The following is a 25,546-nucleotide window of genomic DNA, read 5'->3' as shown; positions in this document are numbered from 1 at the left end:
ACTAGAAAAGTAGCAGGTCAGTGTGTGTGTGTGTGTGTGTGTGTGGTTTCATTTTCTGAAGAGCCTGAGCACGTGAATGGCATGAGTCAGGCATATTGACACAATGGAAGATGAAAGCTTTCAGTATTAATTAGAACTGCCTGCATAGTGGACGCACATATTGCGATCAGGGGACTACAGGAGACACTGTCCTCACGTTAAACTTTGTACTGACAGTCCATCAAGTGATTCAATTCTGTCTATCTAAACATGCTCGGTTTTGAGTTGGCTATGATGCTGGACCGTCCTGTCATATTGCTTGAGATGCATCTTTATGAAACCTGTGCCGAAACATATATGATGAGTTCCTGCTTGTTCTTGAAGGCCACACAGTGCTACCAGGGTCTTTGGTTCGATTCTGAGCTTGGGTTATTGTCTTTTGTTTGTGTGGACGTCCTACAGCTTCTCCAGTTTCCTCCCATTATCCAAACATACACTGGTATGTACACTTTGCCTTAAGGTGTGAATGAGTATATGAATGAAGCCCTGCAATGGACAGGCTTCCCATCCAGAGTGAATTCTCCCACCTAATAGTTACATGATTGGCTTTGGATCCATCTTAAACCATGACTAGGATAAATGAATGAGGGATGAACAAACACTGAAAGTCTTTTATTTCATAATGTTAATGTTATGAGAAAAATGCGGAAAGTTTCTTATTTCCTTTTCTTTGACCTCTTCAGGAGAGACTCATCAGTGAGACTGTGGACATCAGTCGTGAAAAGCCACAACAAATCAGTCCCACTAAAGCGTCTAGGATTTGATAGCATGTGTAAAGTCTAGTCAGTCAGACGATTCCTTCTTCCAAATGAAGTGAGCCTCTTTCATCAGGATCAATACATCCACAACATCCCTGCCAGGCCAGGGAACATAAATCTCATCTATGAACAGAGAGAGAGAGAGAAAGAGAGAGAGAGAGAGAGAGAGAGAGAGAAGGAGGGAGTGAGAGAGATAGGAAGGATGGAAAAACAGTCAGGAGAAAAGAGAGAAAGAGAGAGAGTATCTCCTCTTAGCGTAATGGAGAACGGTTCAAAAGTTTAACGCGCCGGCCACCCGCTCCTGTCTTTATAACCTCTTTGAGTCATTGCGTGAGGGTGAGGGCCGATCATGTCGATGGCCATTAAACCAAATGCTGGGTGGCGGCTCAGGGGGAGGGGGTGTGTGCGCAGGGAGGTGGATGCATTAGGGAAATTGGTCCTGCTCGCCTGAAATGCCGTAGTGTACCAAAGTAATTATAGCTGCTGAAGGGATGCTGAGGCCAGACTTTGGCTTAGGGAGTGTGTGTATGTGCGTACGTATGCTGCAGAGACAGAGCCCGCCCCACCCTCGTATCTCCCCCAGCACCGACTGCAAAAGGGGTAGAGCTGGATCTTTATTGATGGGATGGATGGGGAGGGAGATGTGGGAAATTAGACGGATGGAGCGGCAGTCGAGCCGAACCATGGCAGTGCTGGGGAGTCCGCGCTCAGGAACGCCACCGGCGTGGCCAGCCTCCGTTCGCCAACAGCTCCATCGCTGACATGTAGAGAACGCCAAAAGAGGAGTAGAGATCTGGCAAAGCTAGGGCGCTGCATGAGAGACACCTGCAGCATGGGACTCACCTGTTTCAAGTCTTGGAAGTTTAATAGCATCACACAGAAAGGTGAGTGCGCCTTCTTCACGCAACATCTGTCATGATGGACGGATCACGACGGACGCTAACCTTGAGGGTAGAAACGTGCAGCGCGTCGTCTTTGAGAGGTCACGGCTGCTTATTGCGTTAGGTTGCAATCACTTAGATGGTTCACTAACTTACTAACTAACTAAATAAATAATAGCACTTCAGCAGATTGATACATAAACCGAGCTTGCTAAATATGAAGCTTGGACATGGCGGCGAGGTTTGACCTTTTAATCTGGTTTGCATAATACCGCAGAGCACTTCAATAGCCACTTGTCCGTCCGTCACTGTAACCGGACATATCAATTCAATCAAGATCGGTTTTAGAGACTTTTTCCATACAGTGATTTTGGCTGGATCTTGATTTTGATTCTGTTTGATAGCTCACAGACGTGACAGCTCATGAAGACGAACCCAAAGTGGCGTTAACAGTTCGGTGATTTGTGGTTTTATGGATACCTGAGGGACGGATATACTGTCTCTGAAGACGCCACTTAATGTAATGAACTGGAGGACACTTGGCAAATGCTATACCCTGAAGCACTGTAGAGAAAGAGAGGGTTTAATAAAGGTCTTTAAGTAAAGGACTTTCACTTTCTTTCCAAACACTAAGCTCAATTATTTCCATCCAGGAGTAATGCTGTGATTTTCTTGGGATAATTATTACAACAAATAAAATCCAATTGAAAAAACAAGGAATATAAATAATTGTGTGAAGTATAATTATACTTGTAAATGCTTAAAATATAGACCTACTTGTTTTACAGATAATTCTTTTTGTATCTGTGTTTCAATTAAAATGCCATCAGAGGGATTGGCTACATTCCCCCTGGTGTTTGTGTGTGTGCATGGTGCCCTGTGATGTACACCCATGTATGCTCTCTGTCTTTATATATCAGCCTATCAGTGCTTCTTCCACCAATTTACACCACGTCCTCATGAGGTATTGGACTCATTACAACCCAGAGTGAGCCGAGTTCCCACCTACTTTCCATCTTTTATCAGGTCAACACGCCATCAGCTGTGTATGAATACTGACAGTACATCTAGTTTAGTCTCTCTACCCCATCCCACTCATCAGCGGAGACTAGTGGACCACCAGATGTTATGTAGATGGTGGATCATTCTCACGGTGTACAACTTACAGCTGTGGTCCATGTACACTTAAAGATTCATTTTTGTTAAGTGTGTTTATCGTGCTCTAGCCCTTCATTGGTGACAATTTCTGATCGCTATTGTTTGATCTGAACACCACTGCTGCCTCTGATATCCTCAGACCAGGCTGAAGGGGTTCCAAGACCCAAATAATGTCTATATAGTAATTTATTGACACAGTCGTAATAGATGCACTTACATGATAGGTATACCTAATAATCTGACAACAGTCTTGGCCTGTATGGCCTGCAGCTTAGATCTATAATGTTATACAGTGTCCTCACAGGGGTTTTCCTATTCCTGGTTCATTTCTTATCACTTTATTCAAAATGTCTTTGTGTAACATGTCTCTGTTTTCAGTGAAGCTCTAAAGAAATTTCTAGAAAACGTTTTCTGAGGCTTCATTTCGAGTTCTAAATATGATGTTTTGTTATATTGTTCACACTGTATTGCTGTAGCCAGAATAATTACTCATATACGAACGAAACACGTCAACTACAGCTAACTTCTCTTACAGTTCAGTGAAGTCTCTTTTAAACAACTTTAAATAGCTTCTATACAAGGCTATAAAGCGACGTTTAGTCTGTTTAAAGCACTAATAAAGTGTTTACACATCGGAGCTGTTGAACTCTCCATTCTGATTGGTCAGACCGGAGCTGTAATTGATATTACGGGTTTATATATTATCGTTATAAAAAAACCCTGACTTTATTTAAAACTAAATTGTTCATGCGTGGATGCTGACGTAGAAATTTATTGAAAATTTTCTGAAAATATCTCCAGTATCAACAGTTTTTTTTTCCCACACCATAAAATGGGAGGAGTTTGAAGTTTTATGGTTTCTGTCTCACTAAGTTCGAAAGCAACTGAAGGAACAGGAACCACTAACAGGAACAAACTTGTTTTGCCCATAAAGGAAAATGGAATAAAAAATGGTTAGCGAGATCAAATTGTGGTGAGAAATCGAGGAATAAATCACTACATGATGTTCTGTTATTGGAAAATAATCAGCTTAAAATATGGTTAAGGCTCTGCTTCAGCGTCAGACGGCATCACTGACTATTTTTCTGTACCAGTTAATCTGCACATATTGATTGGTACTAATTGTTTATACTCTGCTGTTTTCTCTTAGGAAAAATATGTGTTTCATTAACAACTAATAGTTGGGCCTTATGCTATATATCCTCTGTTATATTAAATACATAAATCTCCCCAATCTTAATTACCGAGATCCGTTAATGCTTTCGGGTGAGAGGATCATGTTCTCTTCCAATCTAACATCAGCTGTCAAGATAATTACCTTAAATTTACATTCCTTATTACGACGATGTTGGTTAAGCCCTTTATATCCATCCCAGCAGTTTTCAAAGTGAAGCCAAATTCTCATACACTGTTCTAATCCATTTAAGCTAACCAGCATGTCTAATACTCTCTTATCGCTTTGTGGCAGAGTGGCTAACAAAGAATTTGGGGCCTGGTTTAAAGAATGAGCGAGGAGGGGGGCGACTAATGCCACTGAATGAGCTACAAATGTTCACTAACGTTAAACTCAATTTAAGCTTGTTGCCCAGTGCACCAGTCACTCCCTTCAAGCCTTTAGGGATGTCCTCTATCTCCTTTTAATATCATTAGGCTATAGTAGGTCTTACTCTCCATGCTTGGAACAAAAGAAGTATTGATAAACCACTTAGCTGTTTTTTTTTTTGCCGCTCTCTGTAGGTGAAAGAAAGTGCCTCGCTGAAATTAATTACCACAATCTCTCAGCAAATGTGAGTGGAATGTAGAGCGCTGGGTAATTGTGGCCAAGACCCATTCTGTGATTAATAGTCTCCTCCAAGGAACGTATCCAGGGGTAGGGGGAAGAAACAGCGAGATTTTGAAAAATTAAATTATGAAAATCGATGGTGTGCTCTTCCGCTTTTGAACTTTAGTCGTACTTAAGGATAAGAAATGGTCACTCGATTGTATTCGGGCCATTATCTCGATATGAGCCTGGCCGAAAGGACAGCTTGACCGTGACTCGGAGAGGATCTGCTTAATTTAGCTCGTTTAACCCGTGCCGAGAGAGTTCATGTCGGATTTTCTGCTCAGATTCGATATGGCTCTCTTCCCTTTCATTTGGTGTAGTTAATAATAATAAAAAAGAATAATCGCAGCTTTAAAATTGAATTAGTCCCCGAGCCGCCATACAGTGCACTATTTAGGGTGCGGCCACTTTCGGTGGATGCATATCAAGTAGTTTGTAAAGATTAAATGCTTTGGAGCATGTGGATTTCAAGTGGATGACACACCTACAAAAAGAAATCGAATTAAGTTTATCAAAAGCCCTCAAAGAGCAATATTTGCTCTAGGATATGTCCTACACTTCAATGCTCCCTATATATGTCTATTGTATTTATAATCATTCCCTTATAATTATATTGGCTTAAAAGAACTGAAATAGACACAGCGAGTCTACTTTCATGTCACCCACCCTATCTTTAGGGCCGAGACAGTGCAGGAATGGAAAACAAGAGACATTTATGAGTGTGTGGCTTTGTCATGTCTGGCTGGTGGGTTGGTGTGAAGTGACTGTAAGGGAAAAATCCCAAGCTTAGAGAGCTTCTCTCTCTCTCTTAAAATTAATAAGATAAAAAAAAAAACAACGCAGCATGCCATGTTACTATGAAACCGCAAGGTCCTCCATCCTGAACGTTCCAGTTTCAGAAACCTTAGAGTTCCAGCTTTATTTCTGACTGTGCTGACAGACTCCGAAAGACTCCTAAAGAATTCCAAAAATCCTAACTAAACTAATCCTCACAGAAAACGGTTAGATATGTTTATTAAAACTGTTTATGTAAAGCATTCCCCCACACAAGTCCCTGAGTAAGTTGTTGCTATAGAAACAATAAAGAATTAAAACAAGCATTTTAAACATTCACATCCTAGGCAAATAAAGGATTTATGTGTAGTTAAACTGGTCTTTAATGTAATGTTGAACGCCAATGAACACCTTCTTTAAGTCCCTTGATCCGAAATATCAAGCTCTAACGCCTTCCCGTTGATTTATTTCCAATTTGTTCAAGCAAGCTGATTATGATCACTTAAGACTCCAACCCCCTGAATGATCCCCTTCCTTTTCTCTCTGACAGGGAACAGAGATGTCTTAGTAAGCCCAGGATCATACTTCTTCCTGTCTAACAGCTGTGGTCAAGGAGAGGAATGGCTGAAGAGCCTCAACAAAGGAGTCTGGATACCTTTCACAGGTAATTGTACACATACCACATGGCCATGAACATGTCTCTGGAAAATCCTGCAGGAGTTCCCCTGATGCCATACCTGATAAAAAAACACTATGATATCTATGTGTTTAGACCAAATATCCATAGTGTCAGCCCATTAAGGATTCGAGTCATAACACATTCCACACACAGGCGCTCATCTCCTGACACCATACCCATATTATGACCATTTCCCAGGCATTCCCATTGTGTTAGACAAATCTGTGACTGCCCTTTGTCTACTGCTGGCGACATACCGCAAAAAAAACAAAAACTGGTGTAACCCAGAAATCTTTACTTAACGCAACAAGCATAAAATGACCTGAACTGTTAGAGAACTAAAAGTTCTAGCACTGCCACTTAGGTGAATATAGACTTCAGACACTCACTGCTCGCCAGATATAAACCTCCTGGTATAAACATATGATTCAGGACTGCAGTTCTTCCACATGCCCCTCATGAACTATTTCAGCTCAAGCTCTGTCCAGGCAGATCAGAGTACAAAATCCCTGCCTGGCCTCCTGGCTTGGAGAGGGAGGGAGAGAGAGAGAGAGAGAGAGAGAGAGAGATGTTTTGGGAAGCATTTCAATTTGGCAAAATGCCTAATTCCACCAGTTACAGCACACCTCACGTCTCTCAAGTGGGCTGTCAGCTCTCTGTCGTTCTCTATCTCAGCACTACTGTAGCAGTAATAATATCAGTGTTCCAGTCCACACGTCAGTTTCAGACGTTCCTATTCATAGAACATGTCCCATGATCTACAATAAGTGTGTAGTGCAATGCCTGGGGTAGCTGTTTAAAGCCTGCCGCGCCGCGATCAAGCAAGATCTGATCGCACACTGCCGGGTCCCCATCGCTCATTTCCCAGGAGAGATTAACATTCCCAATGAATTCCCCACATGACCTCGTAGCCATAACTGCTGACCAGCCTGGGGCACCTAGATGGAAAAAAGATTTTACTAAAAGATAACACTCACACTCAAGTTCCCTACATGCTAAGTCGGTGTCCCAGGAGCCATTTTGGACGTGTCATCAGGGAGTAATTCACCCAAACCGGATACAAGCATTAAAAAAAGGAGTTGAGGGAGTGCCCAGTATGGTGTAGTGGAAAGTGACTGGAGACAGGTGACTATGTTAAGTTAGTAAGCAGGGTGGAGGGGGGTTGAGAGAGATGGTGACAGAGGAGAGAGGCAAAAATACCTGGTGGAAAAAAAAAGAGTGAAAGAGGGTGGGGAAAAGGCTACATGTTCTAGCTCATTTATTTTAGTCAATCTGTGACAGTGGTGTTCAGTGTTAATGATTCATGGAGAGACGAGAAGGATATAGGAAAGAGGGAGTCGGCGCCACTTGGCCATGCTCCAAAGAGCCTGCAGAGGGGTAGTTTGATACAGGGGTGAGGAAAGGACAGCGGAGGACAGAGATAGAAGGAGAGCCAGAGAGAGAGAGGGAGAGAGAGAGAGGGAAGGAGGGAGGGGTAGAGAGAGTGTGAGCAAAGGAAAAGGAAAATGTAAGAAGACAGGTAAGGGAATAAGAAACAAGGCATAAGACTGTGAACATGTGACATGGGGGAGCTGAGAAAGGTATTCGGTGAGGGAGACGCCTTGAAGAATTCCGACAGTGAACTTAGGAGGTGCCAGTTTGCGTCACTGGAAACTCTTTAAGACAATTACAGCTTCTCATCAAAGTAAAAAATAAAACTGGAGCAAGTTATTACAGACTGAGTTACATGGCCTGGATGTTTAAAAGTGGCTGCAAGGTAACCTCAAAAAAGAAACAAAACCGAAGCAAAGAAGAAACAGAAAAACGTGGATGCCTGCCACCTCCAACCAAAGCTGGTTAAGGTTAAGAGGACATGCACTGAAGAGAGAAGAACAGGAGGTGCTGGACACTCCGAGAGGACTGGACAAAGTCTGAGCTGGTGGCATATTCATAAAGATCTGAAACAGCAACTGCAGCTTTATTTCTTCTATTTCTAATGCAGGAACATTCATCTTGGATTTGGGTTTTGTATTTTTCTCCTACAAATGTTGGGAAGATTTTTATTTATCTAGAAACAGCTCAGGAAGTTTTTTTTTTTTTTAAAAAAACCTGTATGCATGGGACGTATCGAAGAGGAACAACGCCTCCTGTTAAAGGAGGTTTGTTGTCAACGTCGGAATGTTGATATATCTGATTAGCACGCATATTTGAGCCTGAGGGTCAGTGCACATAAACAGGACAAGACAGGGAGTGCCTCTTCCCAGCTCCAAGGCTCACAAAGCACTGGGATTTAATCCATTTACCTGCACACGGGAAAGACGAAGAAGACGAGAGTGAGAGAGGAGTGGGACACACTATATTTAAAAAAAAAAAAAAAAAAAACTGAGCAAGCAAAAGATTTTTTTTTACCTGCCTTTGTGCAGTCTTTCGTTCCATTCTAGGATACATCTGGGATACTAAGCGTTTCAGAGACGCTGTGATTTTAAAACCGTGGGAGGTCGGGCATCTGAGAATCCAAGACGCAAGGAGACACGAGCAAGGAGGAGAGAGAGGAAGATGCCTGAGAGCAAGCAGGCAGTCCACCGAACAGGAAGCTACCTCTCCAACTCTGCTTACAGAAAAATTAAAAGAGTGCTGAGCTTTAAAAGGCGTGAGTATTTTAAGCTTTCTACACGGACGTGCCAAGAGATTTTGGTGCAGTGCAGCAGCATCTCGCAACGGCGCTCGCAATTTATGATTTCAAAAACCTGTGTCTGAACTGCATGCTGATGTTGTGCGCTGCAGCATTTTATTTTCTCAAAAGATCACAGCATCATAGTCCTTTGAAGCTTAGGGTAGGAAACCCAGGGTTTGATCAATTACACCCCTGTCTTGTTACTCTAAGGTGTGTTTGGGCAGCGGTTGGAGGAGACGGTGCTGTACGAGCGGCGGTATGGAGACCACATGGCTCCTCTTGTGGTGGAGCAATGTGTGGACTTTATCAGGGAGCAGGGTTTGATGGAAGTCGGGCTCTTCAGGCAACCTGGCCAGGCGACGCTTGTCAAAGAGCTGCAGGAGGCTTTTGATGCTGGGGAAAAACCATCCTTTGATAGGTAAGTGTTAGAACACTGAGAACATCTGTTAGAGGTTGTTGTACATGACGTTTTGGTGATATGATGTATCAGCTGCATTATTCACACTACAGCATGCCAAAGGCTCAAAGACTTGATGTAGCACAATATATCAGCATTCTGTGGGGTTTTATTATTATTTCTGTATCTCAGCAGCACAGATGTCCATACAGTGGCCTCTCTGCTGAAGCTGTACCTCAGAGAGTTGCCTGAACCGTTAGTACCCTTCTCTCGCTATCAAGAGTTTCTTATATGTGGCAAAAAAATCTCCTCACACAGGGAACAGGTACATCTCCTATATTATAAGCTATAATATAACAACATAATATTCTACAACAGTAGAATCTAAACAACGGTACTCTGGAGTTAACACTCAATAACAAATCTAAGGTTCTATATAACCGTCTTCTGCTCTGGCTTCAGGGATTGCTGGAATTGAGAAACCTTCTTCACGAGCTCCCTGTGGCTAATTTCAAACTGCTGAAATACATCTGCCAGTAAGTGCTGGATTTCAGATTGTTGCTACGAAGTTATTAAACTTGTGCACCTCCACAGTTTTAGTGATGGACAAATCCTCTTGTTGCAGATTCTTAAATGAGGTCCAATCCTTCTCTAGCACCAATAAGATGAGTATCCAAAACCTAGCCACTGTTTTTGGGCCAAACATTCTTCGACCTAAAGCTGAAGACCCTGAAAGTATAATTGGTGGTAAGAAATTTTTGGTTTGTTATAAAAGGAAAGAGCAAATGGTGAAAATCAGGGGCAGAACTGGAGTCTTAGACATAAATGACATCTGAGGGCTGTATACACTGATTTTAAGACTGACTTGAGAGAGAAAAAACCTTATTCAGAGAAAATGAGTACCTTTTTGGTAGTAATGCCTTTTAGTTCTACTTGACTAAGCACTTTTACTGACCTTTCCCTCCAGGTGCAGCTGTAGTACAGCATCTGATGTCGGAGCTGATCAGAGAGCACAGCATGCTCTTCTCAAGAGAAAACAACCGCAAGGCACCAGGAACCTCCGGACCAGCTTTTGCTTCCACGCACAGACAATGCAGCCTGGTGGAGTGGGTGTACACCAAGCCTACTTCTTCTCCAAGAGATCCTCAGCTAGGACTGAACAGTGATGGTGTGCCCCATCCAACTCAGACTTTCAAACCATGCTCCAGGAAATTCTCACTACCTCTTATGACTGAACGGAGATGTTCTTCCCAAAGTTCTCACACTCCGCATCATCTAGCTGAGATACAGCAGCAACAACGGGAAGTCCCTTCTCTGGCAAGCTCGACTCTTCTTTATGAAAACCATAGTCCGTCCCTCTTGGCACAAGAGTCTCCTCACTCTGGACTTGTGCCTCCCCCCACCACACCACCTACTGCCTCTTCCTCAACAATTACAGTGGCAGAAGTTGGGCACGACGGCTGTTTGCAGTCTACAAGCTGGCCTGGACTGGGCCAGTGTGCCTGGGAGACTGAGAGAGTTCTAGGAGACAGCGGTGGGAGCAGTGAAGCCCAGGACAGCACATTATCTGTATATGACAACATGGTAATCGGGGTGCAGCTGGATGACTGTATAGAAGAAGGTGAAGCTGGCCCTGGGATGGTAGACCTGGAGGGTGGTACTGCGAGAATGGCTGACAGCAACAGTTCCTGGTCCTCCTGTGAGATCCTGCTTGGGGATGTGGGCTCTGGTAGTGGTGGAACCACTAGCCCTTGCCACAGCTCTGTTTGTTTCCCTTCTTTCAGGTCGGACCTTGGAGAAAGTGACTTGCACCCATGCTCCCCTGCTTCTTCCACTGCCCCCACAGATGCCCCATTGAGTACAGGTAGCAGTGAGGTCTTTCTTCCGAATGCTTCTTCAGATTCTCAAGACCCCCCTGCCTCTCAAGCGATACAGTGCCTCGTGGTTGGCCTACGTCAGCAAATGGCCAGGCAGAAAGCTGAATACGAGGCCAAGATCAGCAGGTAAGAACATCCTCATCAGAGCTTCACATGAAACCTTGCTTCTGTCCATAATACACACGGAGAACACATTAAAGATTTCACATCCTCATGTTGTTAAACAACTTACACTGAAATGTACTTGTAGGCATTAGTCTCATTTCCTCTGAGAGATTATAGGGAAAAAACAAATCACCACATGTTTAATCCATCTGTTAAGGTTGGAACAGCGCAACGAGGCCCTCCAGGGGCAGGTAGCGGGACTGCGTGCGACTCTGGAGCAACAGCGTCGACATGTCAGCGTCACTGAAATCAAGATGCGGAACACGGAACGAGCTCGGGCTGACGCGGACCGACGGAACGCTACACTACAACAAGAAATGGAGCAGTTCTTTGATACCTTCGGAGAGCTGAACTCTGAGGCTCGGAAAACAGAGCGCATCATTCAAAGCTTCTGAGCTTCTGACATTTTGGTCATTTCTCTCTCTGGCATGTACAAATGTTAAAAGCCTACTGGACCAAGCCGGGGGGTGGGGGGGATTGGGACACACACACAAAAAAGGACCCAACCATTGAATAAGAGACACGCATGTCTGAAAAATGCCTTGTGCCGCACAGCTATACACAAAGACAATGAAATGGCCCAAAAGTGGAGGTAGGATGTGTTAGCAAGCATGGTATTATAAAATACACAAGTCAATTCTTATAGAACATCTAAAGTTGAAACTTTGACATATGACTTAACTCCTTAACTAATGCTGGGTGATTTGAGAGAAATGAAACTCAAAAAACAATTGTATTTAACTTTAAATCAATTCACACAGGCCTATATAGGAAACACTTAAGCCACTTAAAACCAGTGCATTTGTACCAAAATAAAACGTGTGAAAAGAAATGTAAAAGAGCCCGTAATTTAAAGTGATTTATTTGGCAATTTGTTACACCTTTTTTTTTTTTTTTCTTTTCGCACCCTCACATAGAAATGAATGGACTGGACACTGAGTTGCAGCAGACCGATAATCCTGTTTGAGATTTTTGCATATGTTTCAGACAGGGCTGAATGACGGAAACCCGCTCGGGAGTTTTCGTTCACGACAGCCCACAGAGAGCACATCCATACGTGACACAACAATAGAAACCACAAACAAGCATAACAGTATTACTCATACATAGCAGTTAAGATTATTTTATAGGTGGCTGTTTTAATGTTTTTGAGTGATGGAAGAAAAAAAAAAAAAAAGACTGGTCCCATTTCTAGCAATACGGATTGTCAAAGTGACAAAAAAATGTCAGAGACATGCCCTCGGAAACACCGGTAAGCCCTTTAGAGAGTTCATGTCCAGTTTGTAACTGGAATTTAATACCACCAAACTCACTTTAGTTCCCAAAAAGTGCTTGCAGAATTCATTCATTCACAAACAAGCTGACTTGTGAAGGTTTAGAGGGAAGGAAAGAAACAAAACACCAACATTGCACTACTGCAATACATAATGTATATTAATGTATATGTATAATATACATAATGTATATTACCGTGCTACTATTACGAAAAGAACCAGGTGAGGTCACCTGCATCGTACTTGGATTGATGCTATTTTACAGCAATTTGCTAGAAATGTGTATGAATGAGAAAGCTATTGTGCAAGAGCAAATAACGCTGCCTGGTCTTCGATCATTCTGTCCATTCACATAAAGCTTCTTAAGCGTCAGACCAGGCTGGTTGGGCGGGTGGGTGGGGAGGAGAAACGGCGAGGATATTAAGGCATGAGGAATGTTCATGATGAGGCTGCACTTCCGCGTGCAAGGTCCCTTCAGAAAGTCCGTCAAGAAAGTCCGTCACGCCGCGTGAAGATGACACCAGCTACGTTCACCTCCAGATGAGTCGATAACTAGTGGGAATGCCCCTGTGTGAGGGGACATTCCCTGGTATGCACCTATAAGTAAGATTTGCACCGAACAACAGCTTTCATGCGTTTCTGCAAAATAACAGCTATATTATAGAGAGGAATTTTCTCTTGTTCTTTTGTTTTGTTTTCAAGTCTCAGCACAGACAATGTTTTCCCAGGGTGAAAATGAAAAAAAAAACAAAAAAACAAAACTGGATAGACAGGTAACAACGGATTGCTCGATGTGAAGCACATGCTATTGTGTTAACAGGACAAGAGATTTATAATACAATGCTACTTGCTGTGTTCAGCCACAGCATGCCAATCACTTAATGCAGTGAAAATGCACAACGCATACACAGGGGAAGAAGATTTGCCTCTCTGAAGAGTTTTGTATAAAATAAAGCTCATTTTCCTTTCCGTAAAAGGGACATTGGTGTTTAAACGTGATTAAGAAACAAAGATAAAAATTTGATTTGCGAGACATCCTTATGGGTTGAACCTAAAAAGGCGATCTCCTGCTTTGAGCTCGTGAATTATTTCTGAACGCTGCAGAATCCTTTGGAATGACACAGAAAGGAAAACTCGTGAGCCGCGCCCTCGGTTTCGGCGTTCCTCATCAATACGTACGCAATGTGACCACTCCTACTTGCAGATTTTTTTTCTTTTGTCTGCAACAAATCCAAAATTTCCCCACATCATACCTTTTGGAAATCAAGTGTATGATGTACAGTACTTTCCATTAACCATTTTCAGAGAAGCTGTGTAAAATCAGGTTTCCACAAGACACAAAAAAAATGTACAAATAAATCTATATACATGGCTACACCCTATATGAGTGAGATGCATTATCAAGTTCTCTGATTGAAAACATGGTGTAATCGTGTCTATATACAGAGGCAGGCACTACCATTTCTTAAAGTGTATTCATTCAGGCAGAATCAGGGGGCCTGTAAACATATACTTTTCTTAAAAAGAGCTCAAGATGAGTGGCATGCAATACTTCAAGCAGAGCATTGAGAACTTCTAACATTTCCAGGAAAGGGGAACTTGCTAGCGATTAGCTTGCTCCAGGAGTGTCTGTGCTTCTTGAGTGAGAATATGTAAAAGGAATATATCAGCTACCAGGAACGGAGAGAGAGGAAGAGAAGAAAAAAATAAATGGGAGCGTGGTGAGTAAGGAAAGTACCATGAGCTTCGTAGTTATCTTTTAAGCTAAAAGTTCATTCTAGTTTATTCTGTATTTTAAACTGAATTAAAAGGTAGGAGTTTCCGCATGCCTGCATGTAAACAAAAAGCCATTATTAATGTGAATGGTAAATTTAGCAAACTGGCTCTCCTGCTGTTTATCATCTAACTAATAAGAACATTTCCACTGCATTTTCCACTTTCACTGAACTTTGAAATATTTAGACACCAATTATTTCTACCAAAGAAATTTAGTTCATTGGCCATAACTACAGGTACCTTTTTAGTTCCTGCTCTAAAATACGTACTCGATTTAATAAAACACTATGAAACTAGGCGGAAAATGATTCTGTGAGAGATTCACAAGTGAGAGCCCCAGAGTGTCACAGCCTGTCTGTCTGGAACAAGACGGGGCCCACACTGCCATCTGGAAAAATGTGTGGATGTGTGGAGGAGGAGGGGGAGGAAGAAAAAGGAAAAAAAAGAGAGAGAGATAGAGGGAGGGATTAGGAGAGCGAGCTATGGCGTGCAGGAGCTCACAGTCACTCCTCTAATCCCCCAGCGATGGTGTCGATGCAGGAACTATCCGTATCTGAGGCCAGCGTCTGCTCTGTGGACATGGACGAGATGTCGTTAAAGGACGAGGACTGAGAGGCTGTAGCGCTGCTGTTCACCACACCGTCTACTGCAGAGCACAGAATAGTGTGCACACACACACACACACACATACACACAGTCAACTACAATTCAAAGCAAAACAAAACGCAAGCTGACGTTTAGGTCAACTCACCTAAGCACTCCTCCTTTAGGACACCGTTTTTGTTCCTCTCTTCCCAGTCCATCACCTCTTTATAGATCAGCTCTAGTGAAAGGCAGACAGAGAAAATGAAATCATCTTATGAAAGGAACACAGTGAAAGGAAGATATTAATCTCTCTTTACCTTTCCACTGCTCTATGCTGTGTTCCCTCTCCTCCAACTGTTTGTCTGAGATTTGAGGTGGGGGCTACAAAGAGATCAAAAAAACAGTTATTGCAGACCATCTGGATATAACAAGGAATGGTTAGGCAAAAAAATTAATCTAATTCATACAATATTCCTCATAGTCGATGTGTTTGACATACACTATATTGACAAAGTTTGAAATAATAGTTTGAACCTATTTCATGATGGTGGAAAGAAAATCGACTGTTCGGACATTTTTGCTCAGTATAAACAAATGAATGATTTTCTGTCTGTGAGTCTGATATAAAATGACTCGGGATTCTGTTGGCTTTTAGTGTGAGACGAGTGTTCTTCCCCCTGCTGGATAACCTTACACAGAATTTAAGTGGTTGAAGATAACGGCTTTAAATTTTAACTCATGAATAAGCATTCGGAGCATCTCTGAGAGCAGAAATGGGTTTGATATCACCTATAAAAACGGTGCCTCTGGTAGGCCAGGGAAAAACCAAAATACAAATGAAAGTAGACACTCAGGTCTTCAAAAGTTTGTAGTTTTTCATATAAGCTTCATATTAAACCAATGCTGTGGAGTCAGACATGACGAATGCTCAACATGGACACATCCGGCGTCAGATCCGGGGTGTATTCCCGAACCACACCCGAAGTTCCTGGAATAGGCTCCGGATCTGACGCTGACCAGAAGCAGCGGTTACTGAAAGTGAGTGAGGAAATGTTCGTCTATTCTTGGCATGAATGAGAGTTTGGGTGCGACAGACTTTAATTGCAGAGTGAATGGATCGTGTGGTCAGAGAGCGCGAGAGGAAGTGTTTACACACCGCGTCAGCCTCAGCTGGGTCGTACCACACGTGGATGTAGGGATGATTCAAGGCTTCCTGGACAGAGATGCGAGACTCCGGATCGATTACCAACATCTTTGACAACAGGTCCCGGGCTTGACTCGCTGTGGTAGAACAGACAGACAGGGGTGTTGAGGTTATTTAAGAGTCTACTAAAGCTTCCACATCCCAAAGGTAAACGATTCAGAAATCTTGACATGTTTGGCAACAAAGCTAGCTGTCATTGGAGGAGGAAAATAAAGAAAACGATAGAGAAAGAAAGAAAGAAAGAAAGAAAGAAAGAAAGAAAGAATCCTCGTCTTACTCTTCAGTTTGTCGTGCTCGGTGTCTGACGGAAAAGCCCAGTCTGGGAAAAGCTCACTGAAGCTGACTCCGGGGAAATGTGGCTTGTTCATCACGTAGTTCCTCACTGTCTCCATCAGACGGTTCATGAACTCCAGAGAAGGAGTTCCCAGCACCTCGATAACCTTATTCCACTGGTCAATGTCTAGCGTCAGGCGATTTAAGGTCAAAACACACATAAAAATTTGACATTGATCTGTTTTCCCACTTACAGCAAATTCTGTTAACTGTATAATGATTAAATCCTGGAGGGATTTTTTTAAAAGGGAAGTGAGTGTTGAGAGTGACGTGTGGCGGCTGGTGAATGTTTTTCAATGAAAAGAAAGCAGCAGCTTTTTCTTTCCAAACAAATCAAATCGTCTGCTGTTTCTCCGACTGCGAGTTTAAACAAGTGTGACACAAAAACATTGCCAAATTGTGGTAGAAAACAAATCTCTAATCGTTTGAAAGCCAAGGAGGCTCATGCACAGACCATTAGATACTGTATGAGTGTGAGACTGCGGGGTTACGGCTTGAAATTATAATGATTTGTTTGCTTATTAATGAGAAATCTAATCTAATCTAATCTAATCTAATCTAATATATTCATACTTATAATTTAATATAATAAAATATAACAAGAAATATAACCTAATATATAACTTAAATCTAATATAAGCTAGGAGAAAATAAATAAATTAATTAATTAATTAATTTTAATTAAAATAAAACTGACTGTCAGGCATTGTAGTTGATCTGAAAATAAATACATGGATACCGGAGCTCATGATTTAATACGCATTTCATTAATTAAGGATACGGAAATGGGTTATAATTATTCAATACATGCTACTTACAGCCACGTTCTACATTTTCTATCTGTGGTTATAATTAATAACTATTCATTAAAATTGCTGAATAATATTTTACATAAGCTGAGCCCACAGTGGGCATAGAAGGCAGACAAGAGAAATGAAATTCTTTGTGTTCAGCTCTACGAAATAAGCACAGTCTCGCTGAAGTTACCGAGACAAAATATTTTACAGCACCAGAAAGACACAGAGAGGCCTAGACGTATCGAAAGAACAGTATTCTGCCTCCCGGGGGAGTTGAACCCTTGCAAATGCATTCTGCTGCCATCTGTGTGTGCAGCAAAGCGTTGCGCTGTGTCGCAAGGAGCTAATCAAAAAAATATAAACTAGGGGAATGAATGAATGAATGAATGAATGAATGAATGAATAAATGAATAAATAAATAAATAAATAAATAAATAAATAAACAAACAGTCACCCAGGGAAAATATACTCTCCCCTTCTGGACTAGTATCAGAAGCGCCATGTTAACACACATAAATGTGAGGCAGCAGCTAGGATACGATCAGTGCCTTGGAATATAACGCTGCCTTTCACCATCTCTCCCATGATGCAGCCCACTGACCAAATATCCACTGCGAAGACAACACACACAATAAGCAATATTCAAAACACAAATACGCTCCAGAGGTCGACACAGACGACGTTCCTGAATAGTGACCGTTACCGTTCTCCTTATACTTCATGCCCAAAATGACCTCTGGCGCTCTGTAGTATCTGGTCACCACGTACGGAGTCATCATGAAGTTGGTGCAGGCGGTCCTGGCCAGGCCGAAGTCTAGGATTTTTAAAGTGCAGTCTGATTTCACCACTATGTTACTCGGCTTCAGGTCCTGAGGAGGAGAGCGGGAAAGGAAAAGGTTCATCTCCGTGGTGATTCGGGGTAAACCACGACACGTCTCAGCCAATCTGAGCTTATGGAATTTGATCTATATTTCCGTCACTGAAAGGTCAGCCTGGTTGCTAGTTTTTCGTGTATCTAACCAGAACCACTCAACGTACACTGTATGAGGCTTAATATGCCTGTGTAACAACTGCATAATAATGTAGTAAAGCCGCCATCTTATATTATGAGGTGAAATAAGCATTTCATCTTAATTTCATTTCATCTTAGTCTGCTAGACAAAAGAAGTCAAGACAACGTTCTCCAAAAGAGGGCTTAAGTCTTAAGCAATACAGCCCAAAATATTTGTCTTGGGTAATCACCACTGAAAAATTTTGGACTATTCATTTAATAAACTATGCTGATTACCCTGTGGATGATACCAGCAGAATGCAGGTGTCTGATGCCACACAGGATCTGGTAGAGCAAGTAGGACATCCTCTCATGGTCCAGGTCCATGTGGATGACCTGACACAGGCTGGCATCCATCAGCTCCATCACCAGGTACCTAGGAGGCACCACATAATTTATCTGCACCCTTGCAGAATGCTTCAACAAAGCTATTAATAATAATAGCTCTAGCTAAGCCACTAACAAATCAATTCCCAGAAGCAGTAAATCCATCCGGTGTATAAAAGCATCGTAGGCCAAGGGGAAAAAAATTAAAAAAACTTGTTGCTTACAAATCCTGAAACTCCTCCAGAGACTTCTGAGGTGTGAAGACATTGAGTAAACGAATGATCTGTGGAGAGAGAGAGAGAGAGAGAGAGAGAGAGAGACACGGGTGTTTGAGTCAGCTGGGATGATTAGCGTGATGAGTAAATGTGGGAGAGGAGTGTGTTGGTGGAGGACAACGTGACGTACGTTCTTGTGATTGACGCATTTTAGCAGCACCAGTTCTCTGTAGGCTCGCTTGGCGTGGGTCTGGTTCTGAAAAGGCCGGCTGAGCTTTTTCACTGCTACAGGGATGCCCAAGACCGTGTCGAGAGCAGAGCTTAATGAGGTGGGTGGGGAAAAAAGAGGGCATTATTGTTATTATTATTATTATTACTATTATAATATTCATCAGAAATAGCATGTCCAGAAAAGAATGTCCAACAGCTTAAAAGGCAATGCTTCTAATTCAAGGCTAGGATGGAAGAAGGAAGGAGAAAAAAAAAATTATATCAATCTATGAGGCAATTCTATGATATATATATATATATATATATATATATATATATATATATATATATATATATATAAAATGAATAACAAAAGAAAAGAAATGGAACAATAAGGTCAAATGAAATGCTGTCAGAGTTTTAAAAAATTTAGGCTATAAAAAGAAATCATGATACCCACAATCTGACATCATATATCGTGACATCATTTCTCACTAATATTGATATTCTTTTGTTATATCCTCCAGCGCTAGGACAAAACAATAGTTATGTGTTGGCCTGTGAATCACCTGGACGCCTTCTTTAAGAAACAACCGCATTAATCTGCATCCAGCATGCATCCATCTTCTCTACAACCTTCTCAATGAGCCACCTCAGGTTCAGACGGTTATTCGTGGTTCACAGAGCCATGGAACTATGAGTATTTGACTATCAAGTGGATTTGGCCATAAGGTTACTTCAGGGTCATCTGTCCACCAGGTACATGTACTCTACCATAGGAAAGCCCTGCGTGATCTGATCTCCTATAACTGAGGCAAGAACATGGAGATTCTGAGCACGTTCTTCCCATGTCAGCGTGTTCTCCGTTTTCCTCTCACCTCCTCAAAAACATGCCACATGGCCACACTGAATCGTCCCTAAGTGTAAAGGTCCGTGTGCATATCACTCATTTGCTACAACAGTCTGGAGCTTCATTCATGGCCAGTGTTCCCTGGGACAGGCCCTCGATCCATCACGGCACTGACCAGGATAAAGCGGTTACTGAATGAAACCTGTAGCTCTGACCACCTCACAAGCATACCATAAGAAAGTTATCCAAAAGAAGGAAAGATGAAGGCATATAAGTGAGGTCGCTGTTACGAATAATGTGTCCCTGACACACAGAGTGTGCACAGAAGGAGGTACACACGGTGTACACTGCCCCTAGTGGTCAGATGGGGTGAAACAAGTCAAAAAATGAGTTCATTCATTTAATTTTATTAAAGTGAGCTAACAATGCCAGCACTTTTTGTGTGTGTGTGAATCAGAGACCCACTTCTGCTGCAGTAAATGTATATAATATAATATTAACAATTAGAATTTATTAAATAAACCTTACAATTAACAATTGAGCTGCTCTTGCTCACCCACGGCAGCATATCTGAGTCATTTGTGGTAGCTCGGTTGTCTATTTTACACGTTTCGGTAACCATTTCCACATCACAGAGGCCACACCCCCTTTTCCGCCGTTGTTCGTATGATTCTTTGCCACGTAAACCAGCAGTCAACCCATCTAATATTTCCCGTCTTTCTGGTTTTGCTCATCGTTATCAGACAGCATGTTCAGAAATCTCGATCAGTTCTTCATCTATAGCAGTGTTGGAGGTGGCACTCGGTGCCCACTCACCAGACGATGCCCTGCGCCCCGGAGCCGATAGCACGGAGCTGCTGGTAACGTCGCAGCACTGTGAAGGTGGAGTCTCCCACCTGCACGCTGTAAAAATGTCCTTCCCCTTCTGTCATGGCTCCTCTATCTGAGTGCCGCTGGACAATTCAGACCTGAGAGAGGATTGAGGGAAAGGGAAAAAAAAAAAAACACAGGGGAGGGAGGGGGAGAGAGAGAGAGAGAGGGAGAGAGGGAGAGAGAGAGAGAGAGAGAGGGGTGATGCGCTTGGCTGAGAGATATTACGCCAAGTCATCGCTTAGTGTGTACACTCATTCCTCGCCAGCTTTACTGTCTCAGAGCTGTGTGTGGGAGATGACTCTCGGAATGACTCACACAAAGAGAACCAGACGTGAAGCTTCATTAAAATCAGTGTCAGAAAAAAAAAAAGACTATTACAACCCAATATTAAATCAAGACAAACAGAGCGCTACGGTTAGGCATCCATCACACTTTCCGTCACTTCCTGCTTAATCGGCGTCTAATCTAACTGTCAGAAACAACGAGGTGACGTGATTCCACCAGGAGCTTCCATCCTGTCCTGGAGTTTACGTAAGACAGGAGACCGTCTCTTTCTATATCTCTCCTAAACTGTCTTCTCTTATCTTCTTAAACTCTCCTTTCATTCTCATCAGGTGAGACGTGTTGATCGGCGATGTAGAGCCAATCCGAGCGAGATGAACGGCGTTAGCATTTCCATGAGGCTTTAACTCCATTTGCCAAGGTTGGACTAGCTTCTTATTAAGGCCGTCTGATCCGGCGTGGAAATGGATGAACGTAATCGGGTTAAAGAGAGCTCTATAATCCAATATCTTAATGGAGCTAGTTCTGACAATGGGCAACCGCTGGAGCAGTGGCATCACTTTTACAGTAAGAAATGAATGCAATAGTGATTACGGCATGCTGCTGTATAGAGATCTAGTATAGAGATCGAGAACAAAAAAACCCATCACGTGATACGATACAGCTGACTAATGCCTGGCTGATACGAAGACGGAAAAGGCTGGATGATCAATGAGGGTTGGGTTCATAAGCTGTATGTGTCTTTGCCGTTTGGCTTCTTTCAAGAGTCGGCTATCCTGATGTACTAAAAAAGGAACGTGGCCAAATTACAGAGCTCCATATTAGATATATTATAGTCTAAAATTTTTTACAGGAATTAGCTGTAGCTGCTCGAAAATCTTCACTCTTCACTGGTTCCCCAAAAAACATCCTCACCACAGAGGGCTAAAATGATAATAATCAGGGTTGCACTGTGTCATAACTAATTCCTATGCTCTGTATTTACCAATAAGCACCAACAGACTGAAATGTCATTATGAAAAAAAGTTAAAAAAAACTGTGCTCGTACCCAAACTTATGGATAGATGCCCTAGCTAATCTCATCTACATGTCTTGGTTGGCAAAAACCTTAGGGAAGTGACAGCTAAAATACAACACTGCTGAGCCTCCGGTGCTAAATCACAGAAAGTAAGCACACAGCAAACAGGTCCCGCTTGACTTGGTGCCTCGTTTCCATATTTCCCCAACTGTGAAAGACGGAGGAAGAAAGAGTTGGGTTTTTTCTTCTTCTTTTTTTCCACTGCAGCCTCTCCAGTAATGGCCGAGCTAAAAGCCTGATAAGGAAAGCAATTCAAATCCAGACAAGATGATAAACTGAAGAGGTGAGTAAATCACAAACAAGACAAGCTAGCAAAGGACATTTACCGCAGTGACATCCAAACGTCGACTGATAAATCCACACAAAGGTGAATGTCAAGAGAGCCTGAGGAGATGTAAATAGTCCGGTGACACAGAAAGGCACAACAGACCTTCAGCCAGGGGGCTGTTCCTTCCTTCCCTCCTTCCCTCATCTCGTGTTATTCCTCTATTTGTCTTTTACGAGCCGTGATTAAACCGGACTCCATTCTCGACATTCCGAGCAATGGTCCCTATCAAAAGACGGGCGCTAACACCACACTCGTGCGATTAGTCACGACCTCCGGGCCGAGGTTAGATCCATGACTGCCATTACACGACTCTTTAATCATGTCCTAAGATTAAATACGATGACATCATTCGGCCGCATAAATCACAGCGATAGGAAGAGAGGGAGGGATGGACAGAGGGAAGGTGGGTGTTTCGCAGAAGATATAAATAAATAAATAAATTCCCCTCAAAAAAGACATGTAGAATGTCTTAGTAAATCCTATCAAGCCCAGGTAGTTAAAACGACTACTACCAGCACTGATCAGATCACTGACGTGGGTCCGAAACGCTGGACTGATAGATGTCGGATCGGATTTGAGACGTTTTCCAGTAAACCCGGTCCCTTATGCTGTGATTTTGACCGATCTGACAAAGATCGCTGGACGCAGCTCGTGTTAAAACAACTCCTCCTCCGTGCCTCGGATGGATTTGCATACCTTGCCAACAGAAGCTTTAGACAGTCCAGTTGTTTGCTAAAGAGGATGTCGGCCTCAGTACTGGATCAGCATCAAGGATTAGCTGATACACAAATCTCTGGTCTCATACTGAAAATGAAAAACATATTAAAGCAGTACTGAAGATGCGCTGAAGGGCAAGTCTTGCATCTGTGGCTAATTTAAACGTATTTTATTCACAAAAAGTAAAATTCTGCCATGCAAATGGACTGTGTGTCAAAGAAATTGCCCTAAATGGCAATCCATACAGCTATTATAGTGGAAAGAAAGTGCGGCTACGTCACCGCGTCCTGCAGTGCATACTTCCGTACTTAACAGTATGTACTAAAAAAAAAACCCCACCACAAACCCACACTATTCTGGCATACTATTTAGTACGCAAGTACGCACTAAGAAGTGGACGCAGCCTGTTTCACCACTTCCTAATCAATCAAGGTTTACCACACAGACCCGATCGACATGCACTTTCTTGTACATGTCTATCTTTTCGTCTGTCTTTACGCTTATAATGGAGGTCAAATGATTTTTTTATTTTAAATGACGATAACCAATTCGGAATGTAGCTACAGGTCATAGTCGTTACCTGACCAGTCTGTTCGCTTGTACATAGCATGTTAGCTTCAGGAAAACACGGCTAACAGCCGGCTAAAGCACAATCCCACAAAATAAAGCCGAAACAACAGTGACAGCGTTTACTTTAGCTCCTAAATGAACATATAAGGAGTTATATAGTGAGTGAGTGTGTGCTTTTGGTAAGCTCTAAGGCTAAAACTGCACAGCTGTGTATTGGGCGGCCAAGGTTAACCTAACACACACACACACACACACACAACGCTTCCTAAACACAAACTCGATAGCAAACTCCCGGCAAACTGTCACCGCAGCTCGGACCCGGAGCTAAAATGTGCGTATTGGACGTGTGTGAGCGGAGAGTGAAGCGATGTTAGCCGGACAGATTTTTCATTAGCCTGGATGGACTTACCTCCTCCTCAGCTCCTCGTTTTTCTCCAGTTCACTCCCATACACGCCAGATAACGGCTTACACACACACACACACTGCCTGGACTGCGGAAGTGCCCTTGCACTGTTATGGTGTCCGCGACGTTTGCCCGAGTTTCTCCTTCTCTAAGGGTTTTCAGGGTAAAATCCGAAGTGTTGCCCGTGGCTCGGCGGCATGGCTGCAGGGGCGGAGGTCTGTGGGATAGTCGGTGTGTGTGTGTGTGTGTCAGCCAGCCAGCCAGCGAACGGGGATGACGTCATGGCGTTGCCGTCAGCTCGAGTTGGAACTTTGCAGTGAGGCGCTGAAAGTTACGACTACGCGAACTAGTGCATACTAACTAGTACGCTACAGCCCAGCGACAATGACGCTTTCTTTGCATACTATTTAGTACGGAAGGGTGAATTGTACTAATCTCGCGCAGTAGTTGCCCTATTACTAGAAAATAAGCTAATTCTTTTTAATGGTTATGACAAAATAACATGTAACATTACAAATAACAATAACATTTTTTTTAAATAGTATGTATAGAAATATTTTTTAATAAAATAAAATGAATGATAAACCACTGTCTGGGGCATGGTTTGGGTCAATTTGTCTATTTTTTTTAATTATTAAATTTTATTAGTTGACAAGAACACAATAACTCCTCAGAAATATGTTCCTGCAAAAATAATGTAATAATAATAATAATAATAATAATAATAATAATAAAATTGTGATTGCTTTAGTATTCATATTAGTATGAGCAAATAGACTAGCACTTTTTATTATTTATCTTGAACTGCTGTCATATTTTCCATGTTTATTTGCATTTGTTTCAGTACTTTTTCAGACACTGTTGGTACACCAGCTGACGAACCAGTCCTTAAATTCAGAATGCAAATTCTAGTTCAATTAAAATCATTTCTATAAGAATGGGCGTGGTCTCTTTCAGGATGACTCCACCCCCCTAATACAGGTTTACAAGGCCTCACTGAATAAACTCATGCCTATGAAAATAATGTAGAATTTATGCTTCGGCTTCACGGCCCCAAGGTCTCAGCCCGGGTAAACATCTATGAGAGATAATTTAGAAATTGATCTGTATATTATATGAAAAAGTACCACCCTATAAGTGCCGCACTATGTCCTGTGTCTGTATTCAAACACACACATTTTGAGTTTGGGTGCTTTTGGTAGGCTCTGAGGCTAAAATTGTACAGCTGTGTACTGCGCAGCCAAGGTTAACCTAACACACACACAACACACAACCTAACACACACAAAACTTCCTAAACACAAACTCAAACGGTCACCACAGCTCGGACCCGGACTTATAAACAAGCTAAAATGTGTGTATAGGAGGTGTGTGTGTGTGTGAGAGAGTGGAGTGTGAACAATTCCACACAACTTTTCATCTGCTAGAGTAAAATCCTGACCCCGCAAGCTTCAAGAAATCAACACA

At 42.4% G+C, this 25,546-nt stretch overlaps 2 protein-coding genes across 7 annotated transcripts in view; one reads left to right on the top strand and one right to left on the bottom strand.

Annotated features, from left to right (window-relative positions):
• si:ch211-247j9.1 (rho GTPase-activating protein 24) overlaps window positions 1-12,044 on the top strand; it is a 12,736-nt gene extending 692 nt beyond the window's left edge. The window contains exons 1-8 of one of the 4 annotated variants that reach the window (XM_058415258.1): window positions 740-1,681; window positions 5,986-6,099; window positions 8,978-9,185; window positions 9,360-9,489; window positions 9,627-9,700; window positions 9,790-9,911; window positions 10,132-11,167; window positions 11,364-12,044. In XM_058415258.1, the coding sequence (XP_058271241.1) occupies window positions 1,612-1,681; window positions 5,986-6,099; window positions 8,978-9,185; window positions 9,360-9,489; window positions 9,627-9,700; window positions 9,790-9,911; window positions 10,132-11,167; window positions 11,364-11,601 (1,992 nt within the window). In that variant the 5' untranslated portion in view covers window positions 740-1,611 and the 3' untranslated portion in view covers window positions 11,602-12,044. Of the gene's footprint in view, window positions 1-739; window positions 1,682-5,985; window positions 6,100-6,858; window positions 8,744-8,977; window positions 9,186-9,356; window positions 9,490-9,626; window positions 9,701-9,789; window positions 9,912-10,131; window positions 11,168-11,363 lie in introns of those variants that run through there. The other 3 variants (XM_058415257.1, XM_058415259.1, XM_058415260.1) reach the window with 3 other exon arrangements.
• Window positions 12,045-12,052: 8 nt separating this feature from the next.
• Window positions 12,053-24,352, bottom strand: mapk9 (mitogen-activated protein kinase 9). 3 transcript variants are annotated; one of them, XM_058415263.1, is made up of 12 exons: window positions 24,086-24,352; window positions 20,645-20,796; window positions 18,959-19,088; window positions 18,778-18,836; window positions 18,464-18,602; window positions 17,879-18,044; window positions 17,715-17,786; window positions 16,323-16,505; window positions 15,998-16,122; window positions 15,159-15,222; window positions 15,008-15,079; window positions 12,053-14,899 (listed from the first exon to the last, which is right to left on the bottom strand). In XM_058415263.1, the coding sequence occupies exons 2-12, from the start codon at window positions 20,758-20,760 to the stop codon at window positions 14,760-14,762; spliced, it is 1,266 nt and encodes a 421-aa protein (XP_058271246.1). In that variant the 5' UTR covers window positions 20,761-20,796; window positions 24,086-24,352; the 3' UTR covers window positions 12,053-14,759. The 3 variants fall into 3 exon arrangements, with proteins under 3 accessions (XP_058271246.1, XP_058271244.1, XP_058271245.1); XM_058415261.1 differs by having other exon boundaries at window positions 12,053-14,902; window positions 24,086-24,351; XM_058415262.1 differs by lacking the exon at window positions 24,086-24,352 and adding an exon at window positions 23,086-23,378 and having other exon boundaries at window positions 12,053-14,902.
• Window positions 24,353-25,546: the final 1,194 nt, after the last annotated feature.

This window comes from Hemibagrus wyckioides, linkage group LG18 (assembly GCF_019097595.1).
Source record: "Hemibagrus wyckioides isolate EC202008001 linkage group LG18, SWU_Hwy_1.0, whole genome shotgun sequence".
Classification (NCBI taxonomy): Eukaryota; Metazoa; Chordata; class Actinopteri; order Siluriformes; family Bagridae; genus Hemibagrus; species Hemibagrus wyckioides.
The sequence above is the reverse complement of the archived record's forward strand: the minus strand, read 5'-3'. Positions and strand labels throughout refer to the sequence as shown.

Bases quoted from the DNA above. Each gene is read 5' to 3' on its own strand.
- mapk9 (XM_058415261.1), bottom strand. From the start codon at position 20,760: ATGACAGAAGGGGAAGGACATTTTTACAGCGTGCAGGTGGGAGACTCC. The intron at 18,603-18,777 runs GTAAGCAACAAG...GGTGCCTCCTAG, and splicing joins CTGGAGGAGTTTCAGGATTT to GTACCTGGTGATGGAGCTGA. The intron at 15,223-15,997 runs GTGTGTAAACAC...ATCTCTTTGTAG, and splicing joins ACCCAGCTGAGGCTGACGCG to CCCCCACCTCAAATCTCAGA.